General features: G+C 34.6%; 1 protein-coding gene across 1 annotated transcript in view; it reads left to right on the forward strand.

Moving 5' to 3' along the window:
- LOC123657913 (scavenger receptor class B member 1-like) overlaps positions 1-23,081 on the forward strand; it is an 83,740-nt gene that overhangs the window by 17,052 nt on the left and 43,607 nt on the right. The window contains exons 2-3 of the mRNA XM_045593400.1: positions 9,652-9,752; positions 14,662-14,753. Of these exons, the coding sequence (XP_045449356.1) occupies positions 9,659-9,752; positions 14,662-14,753 (186 nt within the window). The 5' untranslated portion in view covers positions 9,652-9,658. The remainder of the gene's footprint in view (positions 1-9,651; positions 9,753-14,661; positions 14,754-23,081) is intronic.

Consider the following 23,081-nt stretch of genomic DNA (forward strand, 5'->3'; position numbering starts at 1 on the left):
ATGTAGATAATATACAGATTCTTGAAAATAAAAAGCTAATTAAATAACATTCATAAGATCATACAATATATATATATATATATATATATATATATATTTATATATATAATGCAAAATAACGCTTACGGTGTCAGCTAGTTAACAACTTCCATACTTTTTTTGTAACACTGGGAAATTAATTTACACACCATCCCCTTGCCCGAAGGCGACGGGAGTGTGGGGCTCCCGGGGCGGAAATGACTTCTATACCTCATCCAAATCTTGCGTTTCAAATAAAGTATTCTTCTCATTATTATTATTGCCAGGTACCTTCAGATTAACATCCAATTGTGGATAAGCTCTCATAACTTCACGGTGTCTATCCATCGCTTTCTTCATTTGGAAATTAGTTAGTTAATTGGAATTAGTAGACACAGAAACATTTGCCTCACCAACATACTTGCAGCTCCAAGAAACACGGCTATTTGACTTATCGCAGACCTTCCACTAAATATGAATAAAATATTTGGACTTATAAGTTCATAATAGTTAGGGTATAATGATTTATAAGTTCATAATAATTCGGGTATAATGTTAATAAATGTGCGGTTTTCCTTAATTGGAAATACATATATAGCTGTTAGCGTAGTATTCCTTCGAGGTGTTGATGTGACCGCGCAACTTTTATTTGTTCTTTGTCGTGCATTCTTGTGGACGGAACTCTTTTACGTATTTTAGGAAAAAACCAACATAATTACACCAAGGGCATATCGACATAAAAATAAAAAGCGTATGCTTTCAAGAAACGTAAAAAATAAAATAAAAAGTAAAGTTTATTTTAAAACGGCTTGTTATATATATAAAACAACGGATAATAAACTTTATACTTTATCTAATATATAAAATTCTCGTGTCGCGGTGTTTGTAGTTAAACTCCTCCGAAACGGCTCGACCGATTTTTATGTTTGTGTGCATATTGGGTAAGATTGAAAATCGCGCAACATTTATTTTTACACCCCTAAATAATAAGGGTATTACTACACCCAAATATTTTTATTTTATTATATTTTTACAAGATTTTTTTATTATTATTGTGATTTGGAATTAAAAAATATATACAACGCTAAATCTTCACTATTCTACCACCAACCCCTATTTATTAATAGCGTCAGCTGGTAATTTATATTATTTTGTATTATCTGTATTATTATTGTCATCATATCATCTATATAATAATTATGACTGTCATTGTAGATATTCCTTACCATAGTCACGCCATTAATTAAACATGGCTGTTTCTTTGGTATGAAGTAAAGTTTTCGCACGTGTACACACTGATTTTGTAAGACGAAATGGCGTCAAAGCTGTACAGCAATACATTGACAATTTGACAGCACAACGTGTCAAATATATTATGCAGATAATCATGCTTCAATTATGCACAGATAACTGCACAGCGGAACAAATGAGCCTAAATACTATTGCAGTAGCATAGATGGGCGCGGATAGTAGCATAGAAATAAGTGGAGATTAACGAAGCACTTGTTTTATTGTCACCTTGTAATATTGAGACGGAATATCATTACATAATATAAAACAAAGTCGGTTCCCGCTGTTTTTATATTTAGATCTTTAAAACTACGCAACGGATTTTGATGCGGTTTACTTTAGTAAATAGAGTGTTTTCAGAAAAAAGTTTATATGTATAATACATGCATAATAACACACTGATATTTTTTGCAACCGTGCAAAGCCGGGGCGAGGCGCTAATCATTTTATAAAATTCTGCTCCGGGGGTTGTGTTGTGTGTGGCCCTGCTTTTTGCTCCACGGGCTGCAGGTTCGATTCCCGTCTAAGTCTGGGTGTGACATTTGTATTTATATATGTATTACTTCTATGTATATTTATGAAAAAAATATATATGTAGCTATAACAGTCGGCTGTTACCTATAACACAAGCATTAACTTGCTTACTTTAAGGAACAGACGACCGTGAGTGTAATGTGTAGATATTTATTATTATTTATTATTTATTTATTTATTTATGTCGAATAGTATCACCCAACATTTAACAAAAAATTGATCACAGGGTTTACAGTTTGTCAACTTTGTCCCTGAAAAGTACGATGAATATTTTACCGTTCGTTCAAAGTATTTCGCAATAGGAACATTGTAGTCTATGTGAATTTTTCTTCAAGCAATAAATCGCTTAAGAAACCAATAACAACAATAAAATAAAGCTTAAAAACGACCTCAACAAGATTTACAATGAAACAACTTTATTGGATTTCATCTGCCCGACGTTTCGTGTACTTTACAGCCACCATAGCCAGTCTCCTTTTCATTGTAATGAGCGAAGTTCGCGTAGACATTAGAAAACAATATGTAATAAAATTTCAATGTCTATGAAAATAAGATTTTTTAATTTGAAAGTTTTTATTAGTTTCTCGATCTTAATGAATATTAAATGATTTTGTTTTATTTCGTCTATTTACTTATATCGTCTTGTAAATACTTATATACTGTGCTTGATCGTTCTTGATCAGATGTAACTCTATGCATACCATGATATCCCATTTCACTATTTACTTATAAAACCCAGAGAACAAACCTCGGTTATTATTCCCTCATCCCTAGACTGAGTAGGCTCTACAGAGAATTTACAGTTAAAAACGAGTCATTAGACATCTTTGCAGATAACCTAGCTGTATTGAAGAATAAACTATTATATAAAGTCATTTGATTCCTCAAATCAAAAGCTGTGTAGCACTAATATTAATTTATATTAATTTATAATAGTAATAGTTATGTATTTAGTTCTTTATTTTGTATGTATTTTTTTGTTAAAATCTTGTACGTTCAAAATGTTTTGAATAGGCAGACGACTTAATTCTCTAAAGCGTATGCTGTAACTACGCTTAAGAGGAATTATATGTATATATTTAATACCTTGGCATATAACTGATTATAATAATAATAAATGAATATAACAAATAAAAAATGGACAAAAGTAATACGTATGTAATTAGAAATTAAACGAACTTACCAAGTGAAGTTCGAATTTCAATTGTACAAACTGCATAGTCTCGAAATGATAATCATGACGTGTAGTAACCGCATCCGCCAGCCCTTAATGTCACGAGTATTCAGAGCTAAAACACCCCGAATTCAAATAAGTAAAGAAGTCAACTCCATCCTGTGTTGCCATCTATCGGTAATCGTCATTTAGTTTAGAAGTCTAGGATCCGGGAAGTATACCTAGAGGCTTGATTATTTTACACCAATTGTTATACATCGGGGGTAATTCTTATTGTAGATAAGAATGGGTGGGAGGGTTATATTACTTTCTTTATCACATGAACATCCCCAACCAGTCAGTGGTGAGTCTGAAAATATTTCAAGTGCATAATTTCCACATTTTATATTACTTACAGATGTTCTTATATGAGACAACCACCACATAAAATCAGGTTTTAATTTATCTGACAAGGGCATGGTTCTTTCATAGTTGTTTTGAAATTTATTTAAATATAAGTATTTTTGTCCCTCTAATTCTTTACTGTGCAAAAAACCGTAATCAATAGCAGGACATGCTAATACAAGTAGACCTGTTACTTGTGCAAGTTCCCTAATCTTGCAATACTTTAGACTAATGAATTTCTGTAAGGTATTCTCGATAGTTAATCTTTTTTCTTGTGGTAGAGTAATAATAAATTTCTTTGAATTGAATAAGAAGCCAAGGAACTTAATAGTAGTATTAGGTATTATAGAACTTTTTTCATAGTTTATACTAAACCCTTAATGAGTAAGTAATTGAATAGTTTCTTGCACATTACTATGACATTCCGAAAAGGAACCCAAACCCTCTTAATCTCAGATGTTGCATGACAGGTTTTAAAAGTTTTGTGAATACGTATGGTCCCGTGTTTAATCCAAAAGGGAATACTGTAAATTCAAAAAAATTCTCTTTCCAATAAAAACGTAAATACTTCCTATGGCTATAATGAATCGGTAATAAGAAATATGCATCTTTGAGATCAATAATACTCATGTAGCAACCTGGTGTCATTAATCTAGTTACAGTACGTATATCTTCTAATTTAAAATGTTCAGTGATTACAAACTTATTAAGTTGTTTTAGGTTTAGTATAAATCTACTGCCACCGTTAGGTTTGGGCACAGTAAAAATTTTGATAAATATTGTCCCTCACATGGTTCACAATGAACAATTGCACCTATAGTGACAAGTTTTTCTACACCTTCGCCTATTTTAACAGCTTCGCAGCTTGAAAAACATTCATTGTTATCATATCATATCATTCATTGGTACCATGTACTGAATAGGTGTCTTAGCAAATGGAATTTTGTAACCGTCAATCCAGCTTAATATTGTAGGGTCAGATGTAATCTGAGTCCATTGATGTTTATAATAAATTAGTCTACCACAATATGGCTTACTAACCAGGGTTAATTGCGATTGCTCGTTGATCTCGGTGGTGCTTTGGGCTGTATTTTCTGTGGTGGGGGTAATTGCGCTCGATGTTTCCTGTTCTGGTAGTAGCGTTGTGACCCAGTGTGTATTCTCTGACCTCTGTATTGATTCATCGCCGGGCCCTTGTAGTTTAAAGGCTTACGCTGTGTCTGTTGCTGTACTTTCTTTGATTTATTTAGACTTATTTCTTGGACAGATTTCTTAATGGCTTTTGAAGCTTTCAGCTTCTCTGCAAAGCTTTCCCCAAACAACCATTGGTCAATTTCTGTATCTTTTACAGAGTCCCGAGTAGTTTGCTCTAATCCTTGTAATTTCTTCTCATATTAGACTCCTGGTTTTGATGGTCGCACAGTAGGCGAGCAGCATCACTCACATAATTTATAATTGATATATTTTCCTTTCCATTCTTGGATAGTTTCTCAAACGCCATGGAGAGCGCTGTAAGCGCCGAGCCTATTTGGCTTTGCTTGCTAGCGATGGCCTTGTCCCTCTTGACTGCTGCCTCAGGGACAGCTGCTTGGGCTTCCAAATTCAACTTTGGGGCATCTATTGTTTTGCAATTCTCGGGAGGAAGATACTTTTTCATGATTTATTTTTTCTTTTCTTTGGGTAAGCCATTCGTGATAGCATTTATCCATCTCAGTGCCAGTTCTGTATGAATGGGGGGCCCATACGATAGTTCATCTGGAGCATCGCCCAGTATATTGATGATTTCCTCATCAAGCGCATTCTCTGTATAAATATAAAATAATTGGTTGAATAAATTTATTCACCGTTATACTACTTAATAGTAGTGAGAGAACTAACGTCTACTAAGTAGTAGAATTTTTTATGTGTATGAGAATGCTTATTTTTGAAAACAAAAATAAATAAAATAAAAGCACATTAAGTTTAGGCTAAATAGGTAATTTCTTATTAGTAATAAGTTATATATTGAGTTTAATGTCTACTTTTAAAGTACAACTGTATTATGTGGGTGAATACCCATGCTTGAAAGGATGAATATCCAGTAAATTTTGGTAGTTTTGCACTAACAATAAAGCCAGATCGCCGAAATAGGTGACAAGCTAACGGCTTGACTTAGCGTCGCCATATACCGACACAACCTAAAGATGTCGGAACTAATGAATAGAATCAAAAAAATAAACGCAATTAAGTAAATACCTGTGTTGTCATCGTTAGGTTCCGCGATGAAATTATTTTCCTCATTATGATGAGGTGACGGAGATATTCCGGCGGCGTCATCGTCTGTATGAACGGTCTGCAGCGTGGGCGCCGGTGATGGCGGCCGTCGCCTCGAGCGCACTTTTTCTAACTTTTGCTCGTATTTCTTAAGTTTTCTTTGTAATCTTTCCTCACTTGATTTCCTCTTACGTTTTCTACGTCCCGACATAACATTGTATTTGAAATTATTAATAATTTCCTTAATTTTCTTAATTAAATCGGGAGAACGCGTGACGCGGGCTGCACGAAAAACGATAATGACGATTACCGATAGATGGCGACACAGGATGGAGTTGACTTCTTTACTGATTGGAATTCGGGGTGTTTTAGCTCTGAATACTAGTGACATTAATGGCTGGCGGATGCGGTTACTACAGGTCATGATTATCATTGAAGAGACTATGCAGTGAAGTACAATCTTCTTATATAAATAAATATGAATTTTGCTAAGTGCATAACTCGAGAATGGCTCGACCAATTCGGTTGTATGTTCCTTAAGGCCTACGGAAGGTTTAATTAGAAAAAAATAAAACAAAAAAAAAATACTTATAACTTTTGACAGAACGAAGTCTGTCCGGGCAGCTAATAATAGACATATACTGAAGTTAAGTTATAATAATATGATAACATCCACTCTGGTGTAGTGGTGCGGTAGGCGACTAATGCATTAACGGTTAGCGATTTCGTTTCCCGCTTGGAATGGTTATTTATATTTGTACAAATATTTCTTTCCGGTCTGGTTGTCTGTTTTTGTGGGATTCCCCGCTGTGCCACGGAGAGCACGTTAAGCTTTCGGTCCCGGTTGTTATCATAAATACCTGATAGCGATCGTTACTCATAGTACGGAATTTATCCGCAACGCAAGTTCACGCAAACGACGTCGCGGGCAGCAGCTAGTACATATATAAATATATAAATAAATATTTATATTACACCCAGACTCGGGGTGGGAATCCCACCCACAACCCTCGAAGCAGAAAGCAGGGTCACTAAAAACTGCGCCAACGGGTTAGTCAGTAATATATTATCTATTGAAAAAAAAACATATTTTTGGTTATCATTTCCTATTTATTAACCATATCACCTATATTGTATCTTATGTATGAAATCTTGAGTCAGAAGTCAGGAACACCAAACATAAACGCCCAAATCACGACAAGTATCATTATGGTCTGCGCAACCATTTGTTCGGCGAGGAAAGAACAGGTCTAAGCTTGTGCTACTCGTCATAAAATAGTTTTCATCATTTTCCTCGTTTGAATAGACTGGTGAGAATCAGCTTAGAAGTCGATAGATTCAAATATACGTAGAAATTTTTCTGTTTTATTAGAATTACAAAATCAACACCCTAATTTTATTTATTTACATAGATAATAAATATAGTACTAAATAATAAAATAAGATAATTATGTACGATTTTATTTTTGTGTTACCCACGCGTTAGGAATTCTAAACATTTTTGAATATCATATCAAAAATTAACCGTTCCAGCGGGGATTCGCTTAAACCGAAAATAAAATCATATCAAAAATTTCGATCTAGCGGGTAAATTGTTCCATAGGTTAATTGGCTAGAGCGCCGACACGGTCAGTCGGAGACGCAAGTTCGATCCCCGCTGGAACGGTCAGTTTTTGATATGATATTCAAAAATGATAAGATAATTAATTACGATCTTACTTTACTTCAAAATCACAATTTTAAAGTGAAATCTCAATGCTATTTATAGCTTTTTAAACGAAGTCGAATAATGACGGCGTCGATGGTGTGGTAGAACGGAAGAAATTAAACATTTTTTTTTTAATTTGTAACAAAAAAAAAAATTATAATTTTCTTCTTCTGTTACTTTCTCAAGGTTCAATTCCACTTTCAACCCAGGAACGACGGAAAGTAAAATGCGTAAATTAAGGCGAATCTGCCGTCTTTTATATTTTACTTTGTCCGATTTCCTTCTTTGAGTTTCCTTAAATGTATCTTACCTACGTCACGAAACGATGTTGCTAATTCGATGATTTTATTTTTTTTACATTTATTAATCAGGTTCGCAAGCAGGTTTTGTATTATATAGTACATATTCATTTTAACCAACCTTCAGAAATCATTAAAACACGTGTGAGAATTATAATTAAGATATTTTTCATACAACTAGGTCGGCAAAAAAGCGTACGACCCACATGATAGTAAGCATTCACCATAGCTTTTAGACGTCTGCAACAGCAAAAGCAAGCAAGCAAAAGCGCTTTGCCAACCCTACCCCCATTCCTCCAGGATCTCACCTAATCATCACAGAAATATATCACTGCTATTTAGCAGTGATCTTCTGTAAGATCAATATATTTCTTGCTGTGTACTACTACCCCAGTGAAGAACATATCACATAAAAAAATAAAAATATAATACCTTCAAGTGTTTAAGGTGTTATAGTATTTGATCAAATAATACTATAACAGGCTATCAACATTGATTAATGGAAATTAATTCAAAACTCAAGTCAAACCAAATCAAATCGGTTTAACGAAAACGAACGAAGCAAATCTTGTTTTTTTTATGACATTCTGTGCATTCATATAAAAAAAAAACAAATTAAATTTATTTAATTAAAGTCTAGCGCGATGTTATAATACTTATCTCTTTATTATTAGTAACAACTAAACTTTAAAATAATTAATAATAAAATTGTGGAAATAATATATTCTTAGTTTTTAACCGACTTCAAAACAGGAGGAGGTTACTTAATTCGACCGTATATATATATTTTGTATGTTCGGGGATAACTTCGTCGTTTATAGACCGATTTTGATAATTCTTTTTTTGTTGGAAAGGAGATATCCCAGCTGTGGTACATGATAAGGAAACCAGGATCTGATGATGGAATCCTAGAGAAATCGACGGGAGCCCTCGAAAATCGTAGTGACGATTAGTGGGTCAACTTACGTTATATTACTTGTCTGTGTAATTAAAGTCGGTGTTTTTTCATTTGCGAGCAAACACAATTATTAGAACCGTGATTTACGCAATCAAGCATGTTTCGACAAAATACGGTAACTTGTAACAACCTGTTTGCAAGGCAAGTGCACCGGGGCACCGCAAACAAACAAAGGCGAAATCAAAACTTTAAAAGGCAGGGATAGCTTTTTTAGTATCTTATTGTTTTTGCGTGCTTTGCCAGTGATCCATATTCCCACGTGCCTGATAAAGTAATGAAGTCATTATAGCCATTAGTTTTATAACTTTCAATAAATCGGTTTAAATCAATTTATTGAAATTGTGAATTCCAAAATATCGGGATAAAATTTATACATTTATCCATTCAGTACTTTCGAAATGACGCGCTAATATAGCTATATATACATATATGCAGACAACATTGAAATTTGTATTTCGAAATATGTCCTTTTTCTTGGGTCCATTGACTCTTAATGCGTCACCGGAGAGCGAGCCGACGATTTAGACATTTAGAAAGGCTCAGAATGGACGTTTGGTCCTAAGAATGTTTCCAAATGAGATAACACATACGTGTGATAACACCTGGGCTAAGAAAATTGTCGGATGAAAAATAAAGCCATACATAACGATTAAAATGCCTTCGTTTGATAGATCACATCTATCTTTACTTGATTCGACCCTGTATATATATATATATATATATATATATATATATATATATATATATATATATATATGTCCGGGGATAACTTCGTCGTTTATGAACCGATTTTTATAATTCTTTTTTTGTTGGAAATGAGATATCCCAAGGTTGGTACCATGATGAGAAAATCAGGATCTGATGTTGAGATCCCAGAGAAATCGAGGGGAACCCTCGAAAATTGTAGCGACGACTCTTGTCTATTTAGTTTGTCATGTAACATGTGTGTTTTTCGTTTGTTGACAAAAATAATTATGTAATAATAAAATTTATTTCGTTTACATCATTTTAATTTTTGAATTATTTGTTACAGATAAAAAATGGTGGTCGGCGCAAAGAAAGCCATCCAACATGTACCTAGCAAGGGGAAAATATCAATCCGAAGATTACAGAGTTTCACAGTGAGAAAACGGCGTAAGTTTATTTATTAACCTGTTTTATTATTTACAAAAGAGTAACTGTGGAGTTTCTTGCCGATTCTTCTCTGCATCTACATTCCGAATCGGTGGTAGCTTTTAGTTAAAATAATAATCACTTTTACAATTTTAATTTGTAAAATAACGCTCATGGGTCCTATTTGAATTAAGTTGTTTTTGATTTTGATTTTGATTAGTTTCCTTAGATTTTTGGGATACTTACCTCGATTGTGGTTTATTATCGTGCTAAATATTTATATATTGTGACTTAAAAGGATAAAAATACCGATAAATTTATATGAGAAAATTGCACGAAAAGTTAAATATATATTATCGCAAAGTTTAGATATTTTTTTTTTATTTTATTTATTATCGTGTATGATGTAATATAGCGTGATGTTTATAAACTATAAAGCATAAATTAATCCGAAACAAGTTATTGAAATTATGTAATTAAATATTATGCTGTGCTGTGCTGTGTGGCTACGGCACCAAAGAATATAGCCACCCCCTCTCTTCCCGTGGGTGTCGTAAGAGGCGACTAAGGGATAACAAGGTTCCACTACCACCTTGGAACTTAAGAAGCCGACCGATGGCGGGATAACAATCTAACCGCTGGCTTTAAAACACACAGACCGAAGACGGGTGGTGGCTATGGGCAACACAAATGAGTTCACGCCATTTTTGGCGCGAACTTGTGGAGGCCTATGTCCAGCGGTGGACTGCAATAGGCTGGAATGATGAATTAAATATTTTATATAATATAAGAAACAATTGAGCTTTGCCCGCGACTTTGATTGCAATTTCACATTTATTTTGATTGATATATTTGATTTTCATCGCCTCTCCCCTCTCCCCTCGGAATATAAAATTATTCAATATCATAGCTTGTAATATAGCCTAATGTATTTTCAAAATCAAAATCAAAAACGGCTTTATTCAAATTCATTTTACAAGTATATATATTTATAACTTTAAAAATAAATTATTGTTTTTGTAAAAATAAAGTTACCACCGAATCGAATTTCAAAAACATGCAGATTATTTCACCGTGGTGCGAGCTTAAGATACAGACAGACGACATTTAAAATACCTTTAGCTTTAATATCAATTATAGAATACCCTCCAAAAAATGTTCAAAACACTTTTTAAAAAAATCAAAATTAAAATATAATTTAGTCAAATAGGCATTTGATTCGTCATTCTACAAATTGAAATGATGTATCTAATTGTTTTTAATAAATAAATTGTTTATTCGGAATGTAGTAGATTCTGCAAAGAATAATACTGTATTCAAGCAGTATTGTGTTCCTGTTAGTGAGTAAGGTGACCAGAGCTTCAAGGCCGGCAACGCGCCTGCTAATCCTTTGATGTAGCGGGTGTCTGTGGATGTTGTTTTTCACTTACCATCAGGTGAGCCGACTGTCCGTTTGCCCCCTCTTCTATAAAAAAAAAGCTCCCGGGGTGATTGGGGATTTGGTCGGCAACGCGCTTGCGATGCTTCTGATGTTGCAGGCGTCTATAAGCTACGGTAATCTCTTACCATCAGGTGAGCCGTACGCTTGTTTGCCGACCTAGTGATATAAAAAAAAAATAAGAATCGGTAAGAAACTCCCTAAATATTATTATTTATAAAATCTATCATCGTTCAGTGTACAAACTTGGTATTTTTGTAATTATTATAGGTAAACAATTAAAATATAATACCATTTCCAGTATCGTAAAAACTGTTAGTTATTGTAAAAATCCTTAGTTACAGAAAAAACAACGCCGTCTGTTAGATAGACTTTAATTTAAAATTACATGTTTTATTGGACAACTATGTTTTTATATAACTGATTAAATCAGCAATAACCTCTTTGCGTAATATTTTATATTTTCCTCATATTTGCATGCGGTAAATGATAGTTTAGGTTCAGACTTGGATGTTAGTAACAGATGGGTAACAGAGGGTAGAATCATGACTGACATGACTGTCATGATTTGGCCATTCGAAAGCTGATAGTGTATGTCATCATCATCAATATATATAATAGAAATGTAACGGACCGCTGTCTGTACATGGAAGATATATGAGAAAAAATATTATTGGGACCTTTATCAACGCAAACAGCACCCATAATTGTGTTTGCAGGCAAACGAAAAAAAACAAACTTCGATTATATTAACAAGTAATACAACGTAGGTAGACGAAAAATATGTCAAAAATCAAAAATTATCAAAATCGGTACACCCAGTAAAAAGTTATGCGGTTTGAGTTTCCCTCGATTTCTCCGGAATCCCATCACCAGGTCCTGGTTTCCTTATCATGATACCACACTAGGGACATCTCCTTTCCAACAAAAAAAGAATTACCAAAAACGGTTCATAAGTGACGAAGTTATCCCCGAACATAAATAAATAAATAAATAAATATATACGGTCAAATTGAGTAACCTCCTCCTTTTTTTAAGTCGGTTAAAAACAGTGATTGCTAGAATTCACTTCACTTAATATCTAGTATTTGTTTCATGTCAATCGGTTCATAAATAAAAAATTTATACCAATTTAAACAGTTACGTTGAACATATAAATACCCAAAACGCGAACGAAATCGTGGGCACAGCTAGTATAATATAGCTGCGGAGCATCTTGCTGATCACTTTTAGTTTAAAAATTTCGACTAGTAATATAATTATGAAATCGTCTATGACCTGGATTGTGTATTGTTTATATTATGTCAATATTCTTCAACTTCTAATTCTTTTCGCTTTCAATTGAATCAAAAGAGCGCAGATAATTTTGGCAATATGACATCACACACACACTTCAGCCTATCGCAGTCCACTGCTGGACATAGGCCTCCCCAAGTTCGCGCCACACAACCCGGTCCTCCGCAATCCTCATCCAGCCTACACCATCAATCTTACGTAGATCGTCGGTCCAACGGGCCGGAGGACGTCCCACACTGCGTTTGCCAAGATGCGGTCTCCACTCTAGGACCCGTCTACTCCAACGGCCACCGGTCCTGCGACACAGATGACCAGCCCACTGCCACTTCAACTTGCTAATTCTGTGGGCTATGTCGGTTACTTTCGTTCTGTCGCGGATAGTCTCATTTCTAATCCTGTCTTTGAGAGAGACCCCAAGCATAGCCCGTTCCATTGCACGTTGAGCGACTTTAAACTTGTGGACCAGTCCCTTCGTCAGTGTCCACGTCTCGGCTCCGTATGTTAACACAGGCAGGACGCATTGCTCGAAAACACACAATCTTCACTTCGAAGATTCCGCAATGCTTGAAGACAATATGACATAGAAATAAAAATTTCAATTATTTAATCGACTGTAAATCGATAGTTTGTTTTAGACCTTAATTCCAACCTCAGCCATATATGTTAGTTATCTTAAGCACTAAATCTTGAGTGCAGTGCAAATAACCGAACTTGTTTTTATTGACATTTATATAAAAGTACATCGTAAAATGACGATTCGAAAGTGCATTAAAGCTCAATTAAATGAATAAATTTGAAAATTTTGACTCGAAAAGAATCGAAATTCATTCTAACAAAGGAGTAAGATCGTAATAAAATAATAGTGGCAACGAACGGTTTCGCTACAAGAATGAGGGTAGATGAATATATCTATCAGGAAATATTTTAAACATACGACAAAATAGAATTTAGTGTGTGATTATGGCGTCTGAAATTGTGTCTAAAGATCCGGATATCAAAAAAAACGACAATAAATACGGTAAATACATAATATATTATCATTTTACGACTAAAAATTCTAAAAGTGATCATAAATATCTAAAATAAGTGTTATGTATAAAGTAAACATAAATAAAAATCGAATATTTAGGAGTATTCAAAAGTCTAACGTATACTTCTCTTCCTTTGTTCTGTCTCTTTCTTTTCTCTAAAGACCAGCAACGCACTCGCACTCCTGCAGTGTTCCAGATGTCTATGGCGGTAGTGACCACTTGGCATCGTAATGTCTGCTAATTTTTCTTTTTTTTTTGTCAAAAAAGCACCTTAATACTAATTCTATAATTCACGGGAAGGCTATTTGAAACAGTCTGAGTGCAATTATAAAATTTTAATAGACCTCGTAAACATTTCTACACAAAAATTGTACAACTATAAGTATTGTTTTGTTACTTGTTAATTATGACAGAATCTTTTTTAGTTCTTAATTGATTGAGAAATTAGACATTTTTTGCTGCATTGTAACTTTGGAACGTTTTGGATGTTGATTTTTTGTAAACGTTAGTTCAAAGGGTAATGTTCTTCGTTTAGTGCTGAAGAACTATTTATTAAATATCCTCGACGTAAAATTATTTTGTTTCAACTATATTCAATATATCCAACGGATATTATAATTATAATTTTATTCCTATTTCAACATCAAACTTTATTCTACAGAGAATTCTATTTGCAAACTGTAAATTTAAAAGATTTAGTTGTCAATTGAGATATAATGCCTCTTGATGATAAAACCTATCAGGATCTTATGTTTTAGATAAGGTTCAGACTATGTTATATCAGGATAATCTTCTTTTCTAAGCCTAAATGACTAATTGAAGTATTATCAGTCTTACTATAAAACGGTATCTATTAACTTTTTATCTTCTTTTATCGTCTTTCATTGTAGCAAGCAGGTAAGCAGGAAATACTGGGGGTCTACCTTAACCTTACAGTAGATCACAGACAAATAACGGTGCTCTCGTGTACTGTTGTGTTCCTATGACGATTAAGGTGACCAGAACTCCTGGGGAGGGTGGGTATAGGGTCGGTAACGCGATGGAAATGCTCCTGGTATTGCTGTTGTTTATAGACTATAGTATCCGCCTACCATCATGCGGTCCGTACGCGTGTTTTCTACCTTTGTATCAAAAAAAGTTTATCTAGATTACCTCTTACTTTCAGAATCCGTCATCAGAGTGGTGTATGGCGTACTCCTAGCCATGTTCTCCATTATTCTGGCGGCTATTGATCCAGTTGACACAGTCACGAATTGGGTGAGTTTTTCTCCCATATTTTACTAATTTGTAACACATTAATCGTTAAATAAATAAAAGATCAACAACTATAACATGTTCTTTGCCATCTGAGTTTAAATTTAAAAAAAACGAGTGTGCTTTAGATCATACGACTGAAGTATAACTTCTTTTGTTGCCCTTACAGTTAAATACGAAACGTAACCTTCTCAATTTCCGTTCGCCTTTTGTAACGCCCGATCAAACTTTCGTAACGCTCTCGTTACACATTCACCAGCTTACCACTGAAGATAGAAGTAGAATGACCACTAATTCACTTCTAATAACTTCTCCAAGAGAAAAGCACCAAAATACAACACCAAACCCAAATACACCCAAACTACAATCAAAGAAAAAGAAAGCCAATCTGTGCCAAAATACCGGTTCTGTTATTTCACTACATGGATATAAAATATTCGTTTTAAAATACAAAATAAACTAGCTATACGCAATAAATAACGTTTCATTTTGGCCAGTGACGCACAAGATACCATTCATCTCGAACATGTGATAACCTGTTCTAAGGAGTTCAAGAGAATCACAAGTATTATTCGAGACCGTCTGCCCGTTTATTGGAGAAAGTTTCAGAAAAGTATTTCGCATAGCAGTCGGCTTAAATGTGAAATAATCCAAAAAAACAAAGAAAATATTGGCTTCGATTGGTCTACACACCGGTTTTTCTTAGTTCAAATACAGAACTTCATTAAATATGGTAGGTTAAGCATAAAATAAAAGGGATAATTATGTCGCTTTCATGGAAACATTAATTATAACAATAGTGATTTACTTATAGTTCTTTGTTTATCTGTGAGGTTGGATTTGATTTTGGCCATTAGTAATTTTAAACAACAGTATTAATAAAATTTATCTTTACTGAAATATAATATCATTAAATAAATAGAATTATCTCAAGAAATAATCTTAAGGTTTCTGTTAAGAAATTTTAAAAATATTTTACATTTCGCAAGCAACTGATATAAACGCGAGCGAAGCTGGTTACGGGACTCTGAATATGTAATTTTTATTTTAAATAAAATAAATTTAGCTTTTTATATTCAGACCCGAACAGACTACAATATTTATTACATTATTAATATATACATCGCAATACCTATGATAACTAAGAGATAACACAGTTCCACTATCACCTTGGAACTTAAAAAGCCGACCGATGGCGGGATAACCATCTAACCGCTGGCTTCGAAATACACAGGTTAAAGAGGGGCAGCAGCGACTTCGGGGCGACAAAGTCAGTCCTGCGGTCACCAACCTTCTGCCCAGAGTGGTGACTATGGGCAAAACACATGAGTTCTCCATGACTTGTTTCACCTGTATTCAATATATTTTTATTTTTATTTATTTATTGTCATATAAAATGAACTAAAATATTGAGTATTTTTCGTTAAAATATATTTAAGTAAAAAACATAACATGAAACAAGGCTGTATGGTCTTAGACCTTTGCCTTTACAGTTATTTAAACAAAAACAATGAATTTATGCTTACATTGTTTTGGAGCGAAACGATAAGTGGCCTGTCATTTTTTATTAAAACATCTATTTCTCAGTTGTTAAACATTTGTTGTATCGTTTGTTAAAAAACCGTGTGAAAACGTTCAATTAACGTGTGAAATGTTATAATTATGTGCGAAATGTGAAAATAACATGTGAAAACTACGGAACGGAGCATAAGTAACGTAAGTTGTATCGTTTGTTGATCTTGGAGTCGAGATCGTTATTACGTACTCCTGTTTGAAAATAACTTATGAAACGTGAAAATAATGTATGAAATGTAAAATTAGCGTGTGAAATGTGAAATTTTTTTTTGTGAAATGTGAAAATAACGCGTGAAAGCTGCGAAATTCTTCTTCTAACCTCAAAACTTTAACCATGGATATCTCCATAACTATGGGGTTTCGAAGTGTGACAGTGGTACCGGGGGTAGCGTTCCCTACCTTTTCCCTCTCTTTCCCCCACGATCCCGAAATTCGGTTTTTTCCAATCTAAAGTTTTACCCGCGTCGTTTTTTTGGTGCGAACTCGTGGAGGTCTATGTCCAGCAGTGGACTGCGATAGGCTGAAGTGAAGTGTGACAAATAAATAAATAAATATCTACACAATACACACACGGTCGTCTGTTCCTAAAGTAACCAACTTGACGCTTGTGTTATAGGTAATAGCCGACTGGTATAGCTACATTTTTTTTTTTCGATAAACATACTTATAAATAATACATATATAAATAAATATTTATATTACACCCAGACTCGGGGTGGGAATCGAACCCACAACTCTCGGAGCAGAAAGCAGGGTACTAGAAACTGTGTGTATATATATGTCATTTATATAATGTGTAGCAGTTCTGAATATTATATACATTTGGCTAAGATCTAGATTAGGTAAAACCGAATTTTGGGACCGTGGAGGGATGGGGGAAGGGAGGGTGGCGAACACTACCCCTGGTACTACTATCACACCTCGGAACCCCATGGTTATGGAGATATCAATGGTTAAAGTTTTGAGGTTAGAAGAAGAATTGGTCATTCGTTAGTTAAGTGGCCTCCAATTTATGGGGTGAAATGGGGATGGGAGGGTAAAGTTTTACCCTCCCACCCCCCCGTTTTTTAGCCCCCCGTAGTGTGCGTTTCGCGTAAACCCCGTGGTTTCGAAGATATCGTGTTTGAAGTTTTGGGGTTAACTTTACGTGATTCAGAGATATTACAATACCTTAGAGCTCCGTGTCTGACTCCACCTTAACTCCGGTGCAGCGGGAAGTGCACTCATATGCTCCATTCACCAACTTTCACATTTTATTTTCGAACAAATTTACGTAAAAACGATCTCGATTGCAAGATCAACAAACGATACGAACTGACGCTTAACGACTGACAAATCGACATTTTTAAACAAAATAACGCGTCAGACATAATATTCTAATAAAATTAGTAACATTGCGTGCTAGAATATAGGTTTAGAAATTCGAAAAATACCCAAAACCGAATCGGAGCACCCCACTGTCCACGTGGTCTTGGTCTGTCCTACCCCTAGAGTGTTTTTTTTGTGCCGCGGAGGCGCGGAGGGAGGGCAGCCCTCGCCCGCCGTGCGAAAGCGCGCGAACGAATGCGTAGAGGAGCGGCTGAGGCTGGTCGCCGAAGGCGACCAGCCTCCGCTGCGGAACGAAGCATGAGTGAGCGTGCTTTCGCACGCAAGGGCGGAAGGGCTGCACTTCCCGCAGCGCCGGAGCCAAGCGTTCCTCTAATTTTCGAAATTCTTCTTCTAACCTCAAAACTTTAACCATGGATATCTCCATAACCATGGGGTTCCGAGGTGTGACAGTGGTACCAGGGGTAGCGTTCCCCACCCTCTCCCCCCCCATCCCCCCACGGTCCCGAAATTCGGTTTTACCTAATCTAAAGCTTTACCATACATTTTTATATAGGCTTTGTTTTCAAGGTTGTCTTGAAGTTAGCTGCTTCGCGATAAGACCTCCTTATTGTGTACCTAGAAGAAATTATAAGTTTTTTTTAAGTAATTTGTTTTCCTATTGTTAGTGGTATATATACTAATAATATTAAAAATCTAGAGAGTTTGTTTGTATGAACGTGTGTATGAATGTGTTGTTTCAGGACCTACGAGCTCGAATTAAAAAATTATATGTGTGTTGTGTGTGGCTATTTCAAATTCAAATTCTTTTTTTTATATTAACACAAGTAAAACAGCAGATCCCAACTGGTAAAGAAAAAAAAAATAAGGACAAAACGCCGTATTAAAACTTAAAACTTTAGCGGTTTACAAAGTGTGTAAAAATAAAACCAATCTTAATTTAAATGCAAAAATTAACTAGTAACAAACATTGTAATAAATACAAAAAGTTGTTATACGTAATAAATAAGATCAACTGTAGTCAAAAATTCTGTCGTTTGAATATAAATTCAACATGAAAAACATGTTATATAAAAATGCCTCGGTCACCAACCCGCCTGCCCAGCCAACTATGGGCAAAACACATGAGTTCACGCCTTTTTTTGGTGCGAAATTGTGGAGGCCTATGTCCAGCAGTGGACTATATCAGGCTGAAGTGATGATGATAAAAATGCCTAAACAGATCGCATCTATTTAATAATTGTGTTTGCTCGCAAACGAAAAAAAAACCGACTTCAATTACATCGACGAGTAATACAACGTAGATCGACGCAAAAATAGTCAAATAACTACGCGTTATCAAAGATTACTCAAAAAGTAGTTATCAGATCTCGATAAAATTTATATGTGACCACATGATAAACATCAGCTTTCGATTAAATCAAAAATTATCAAAATCGTAATAGTAAAAAGTTATTGCGGATTTTCGAGAGTTTCCCTCGATTTCTCTGGGATCCCATCATCAGATCCTGGTTTCCTTATCATGGTACCCCTGGATACCCCTGGGATATCTCCTTTCCAACAAAAAAAGAATTATCAAAATCGGTACATCTAGTAGAAAGTTATGCGGTATAATATGTACAACGTAGGTCGACGAAAAAAGCGTCAAGGAAAAACACATTATTAGATATAACTCGAAAAGTAGTTGTTAGATCTCAAATAAATTTAAATGGGACCAATTGGCACACACCACCTTTCGATTAAAACATAATTTGTCGAAATCGGTCCACCCGGTCAAAAGTTCTGATGTAACATACATAAAAAAAAAAAATACAGTCGAATTGAGAACCTCCTCCTTTTTTGGAAGTCGGTTAAAAATATCAATTAAATTTTTTATTCTAAAAGTGATTCCCCGATATTTATTTATTCGCTTTCCAACGACTGTACTAGTTATATGACCGTATAATGTGTTAATTATTTTTTGGTGTCATCATTATTACAGCCTATACAGTCCACTGGTGGACATAGGCCTCCACAAGTTTACGCCAAAAATAACGTGAACTCATGTGTTTTGCATGTTTTTGGTGTCGTTGTTTTTCGATTGAGTCCAAGAAGGAAGTTCTCAATTCAACTATTTTTATGCGTGTTACCTCATAACTTTTCACTGGAGCGATTTCGATGATCCTTTATTTTAATCGAGAGGTGGTGCACGAGCACTTTTTGAATTATCGATAATAATGCGTATTTAATTATCTGTTTTACCGCCTAGGTCTATTCCTATGTCGTATTCCTTCTCGATATAAGTGAAGTTGGTTTTTTTTTTGATAGCGGCTAAACAATTATGTCAGGATAAGATTTATATAAAAGAAAAGAAAAATGATAAGAAAATGGCGAATTTCGGACTGTTGTATTTTTGTCGGGTTCGGTAAGCAATTCATAAATACCACATCTCATATTCCCGAATCGTAAAGCCACCATTGACGTTACGATAATCGCATTAACGGTCGCACGTATTGAGGTCGCGGCAGAACTTCCTTGGTGTGACCTTTGAAGCGATGGTAATTTTTTGCGACGGATGATCATTGGTTTTTAATCAAATCAATTCACAATCGGCTGTTGACTTCTCGATTGACTTTTTATCACCTTGGACCCGTTGATAAAACTATCTGACGTATAACGATATCAAACAGATAAATTGTGATTGTGAGGTGACGATTCAAAAATGCTTTTGAAGCCAGCCTGAATAAAATTATTTTAGATTTCGATTTTGGAAAGTATGTTATGCACTTTTCCTTTTCTCCTTTACCTGTCAAATATTTCTGTTTGTTAACTGTGAATCCAAATCTTGCAATTTATTGGTTGATGAAATATGACTGTGTTGTACTTCCTACTGATAAAATCTATCAGTGACATACATATGTACAAGATAAACTATTAGAAATTGGTGTTTCATACCCGTATATTTGTGATCTTGATTTAATCTTGACGTTAAAACGACACTCAAAATTCACAGTAACTAGACGATCAAGATGATCGTTGTCATATCAATGGCCGCCTTTATTTACATAATTTTAGTATTGGAAGAAAAAATTGAAAAACACATCACATCAATATTTACTGTCTAAGATAAAATAAAACGGTATAGAATTTTGATGATAATCGTCACGTCAGTAGCTGACGTTTCAGTATATAATATCCGACAACTGGGCATAGGCTTCTTACCCCATGTAGACGAAGGACCAGAGCTTAATCCACCACGCTGCTCCAGTGCGGGTTGGCGGATATATTCCCTACTATGAGTAACGATCGCTATCACGTGTACATGATATCCGGGACCGACGGCTTAACGTGATCTCCGAGGCACGGTGGGGAGACCCACTAGGACTGCACAAACACCCAGACCACGGCAAACACCTGTATGGCCAATACAAATATTTGTCATGTGCAAGAATCGAATCCGCAACCGCCAGCGCAACAGCCACAATCCATAGCTGTGACCGTTGCGCCAACGCGGCGTCACAGTCACTAACTGATTTTATTGAAATGCTTAAAATTGGCAGATAAAAAGTAAGACGACGCCATTGTTCTCACAGTTTTAAACCGCTCTGTCGTCAAATGCAAGTCATCGCTAACTATAAACCAATTATGTTTTTTAAACGACTTCAAAAAAGGAGGAGATTACTCAATTCGATCATATATATATATATATATATATATATATATATATATATATATATATATATATATATCCCTAGAAATCATTTTTTGCTAAACTAGTATATCTTATTTCTTATTATATTTATGTTTGTCTTTCTGTCTATATGTTTGTTATATGTGAAACACATTCTACTACACGAAAGTGGATGTGGTAGTCAATAACGGAATCCTGGAAATGTACTTAAAGGCTATAAAAAGGGGATGCTTGATATTGGTTGAATTTTTCAAACAAATATTATTATGTAATTAATCAAGTTTTTTATGACATTTATAAAATTCTTTAACAACAATATAAATTAACTCTCGAGAAAAAAATATGTCACTTAAGATGAAGATAAGATTTTCTTCGGTTTTTATTTGATTTTTAATACTACGAATGAAATATAAATTTCGTAATAACAATTACACAACGGGTTTTGAACCTACACTTTAGGACAGGTAATGCGTCCAAGGTGAACTTCTGGTATGGAGTTATGAACCTAAAAAGCTTAAATATAATTTATGATTGCAACTACCTGAGTTTTATAAATAACTAGTAAAATAATTAAATTAGGGTATGATATAAGTTTTTTTTTTCTTTTCAAATAACTCTGCCCAGGTAGGTTTGTTATTATAACTTCACTACATAGTATAAAACAAAGTCGCTTTCTCTGTCCCTGCACATGTATGTACGCTTAAATCTTTAAAACTACGCAACGGATTTTGATGCGGTTCTTTTTAATAGATAGATTGATTCAAGAGGAAGGTTTATATGTGTAATAACATCCATTAAATAGTGGAGAAATACTGTTATTTTTGAGTTTTCTAATGTTATGTCGTAAATAATTATTATTTTTTTTTCGCTTAATTTGCAAACGCAGGCTGAACCCTACGAAATTTATTAAAATAATGTACTAAGTATTGTACACATTGAAAAAGTCTACAGAAAACTCCGCGATGGTATATACCTATCTCTTATGGATATCCCACAATAACATTTTTTTGTCATTTACTTTTTACGACAAATAATGGCTAATTTTCGAAGCGATTTTAACCAATACAGCATTAATCCTTATCCAATTAAATACCTTAAATATATTTTTTATTTAATATAGATCTATATGGCCCTTTATAGCATATGATTTAAATGAATATTTTCGAAGATATTACCGATTTAAAAATCGCGGTACGTAGCGTTTGCGGTGGTTCCGGCCGGCTTTTACTCTAAGTTAACGCGTGCGGGCCACGGGCAGTAATGAATTAATGAAAACTACTGGATCGATTTTAATCATTTTTGCAGTGAATGACATAGGCTATAATTATATTTTATACCCGTGCGAAGCCGGAGCGGGTCGCTAGTGTTATATAAGGATACTTTTCACTTGAGCAAATATACGCTGACTACAATACCCCTGGACACATTTCGTGGCAAACACGAGCAAAATCAGTACCTGTATATTTATCTTCATTCTTTAAATAGGTCTATTTATATTTGTTAAATAATTGTATTTGCTCGCAAACGAAATAATTGTGTTTGCTCGCAAACGAAAAAAAAACCGACTTCAATTACATCGAAGAGTAATACAACGTAGATCGACGAAAAAATAGTAATACTTTGTTCGTATTCCATATAACGCGACATTATAAAATTGTAGAATTATATAATGTTCTACTGTTATTTCTAACATTTTGTTAGCGATTGTAGGCAGAAATTTCATAAAAGGCCCGTCGTCGATTCGCGCGAAGCGCTGACAT

Source organism: Melitaea cinxia, chromosome 11 (genome assembly GCF_905220565.1).
Source record: "Melitaea cinxia chromosome 11, ilMelCinx1.1, whole genome shotgun sequence".
NCBI lineage: Eukaryota > Metazoa > Arthropoda > Insecta > Lepidoptera > Nymphalidae > Melitaea > Melitaea cinxia.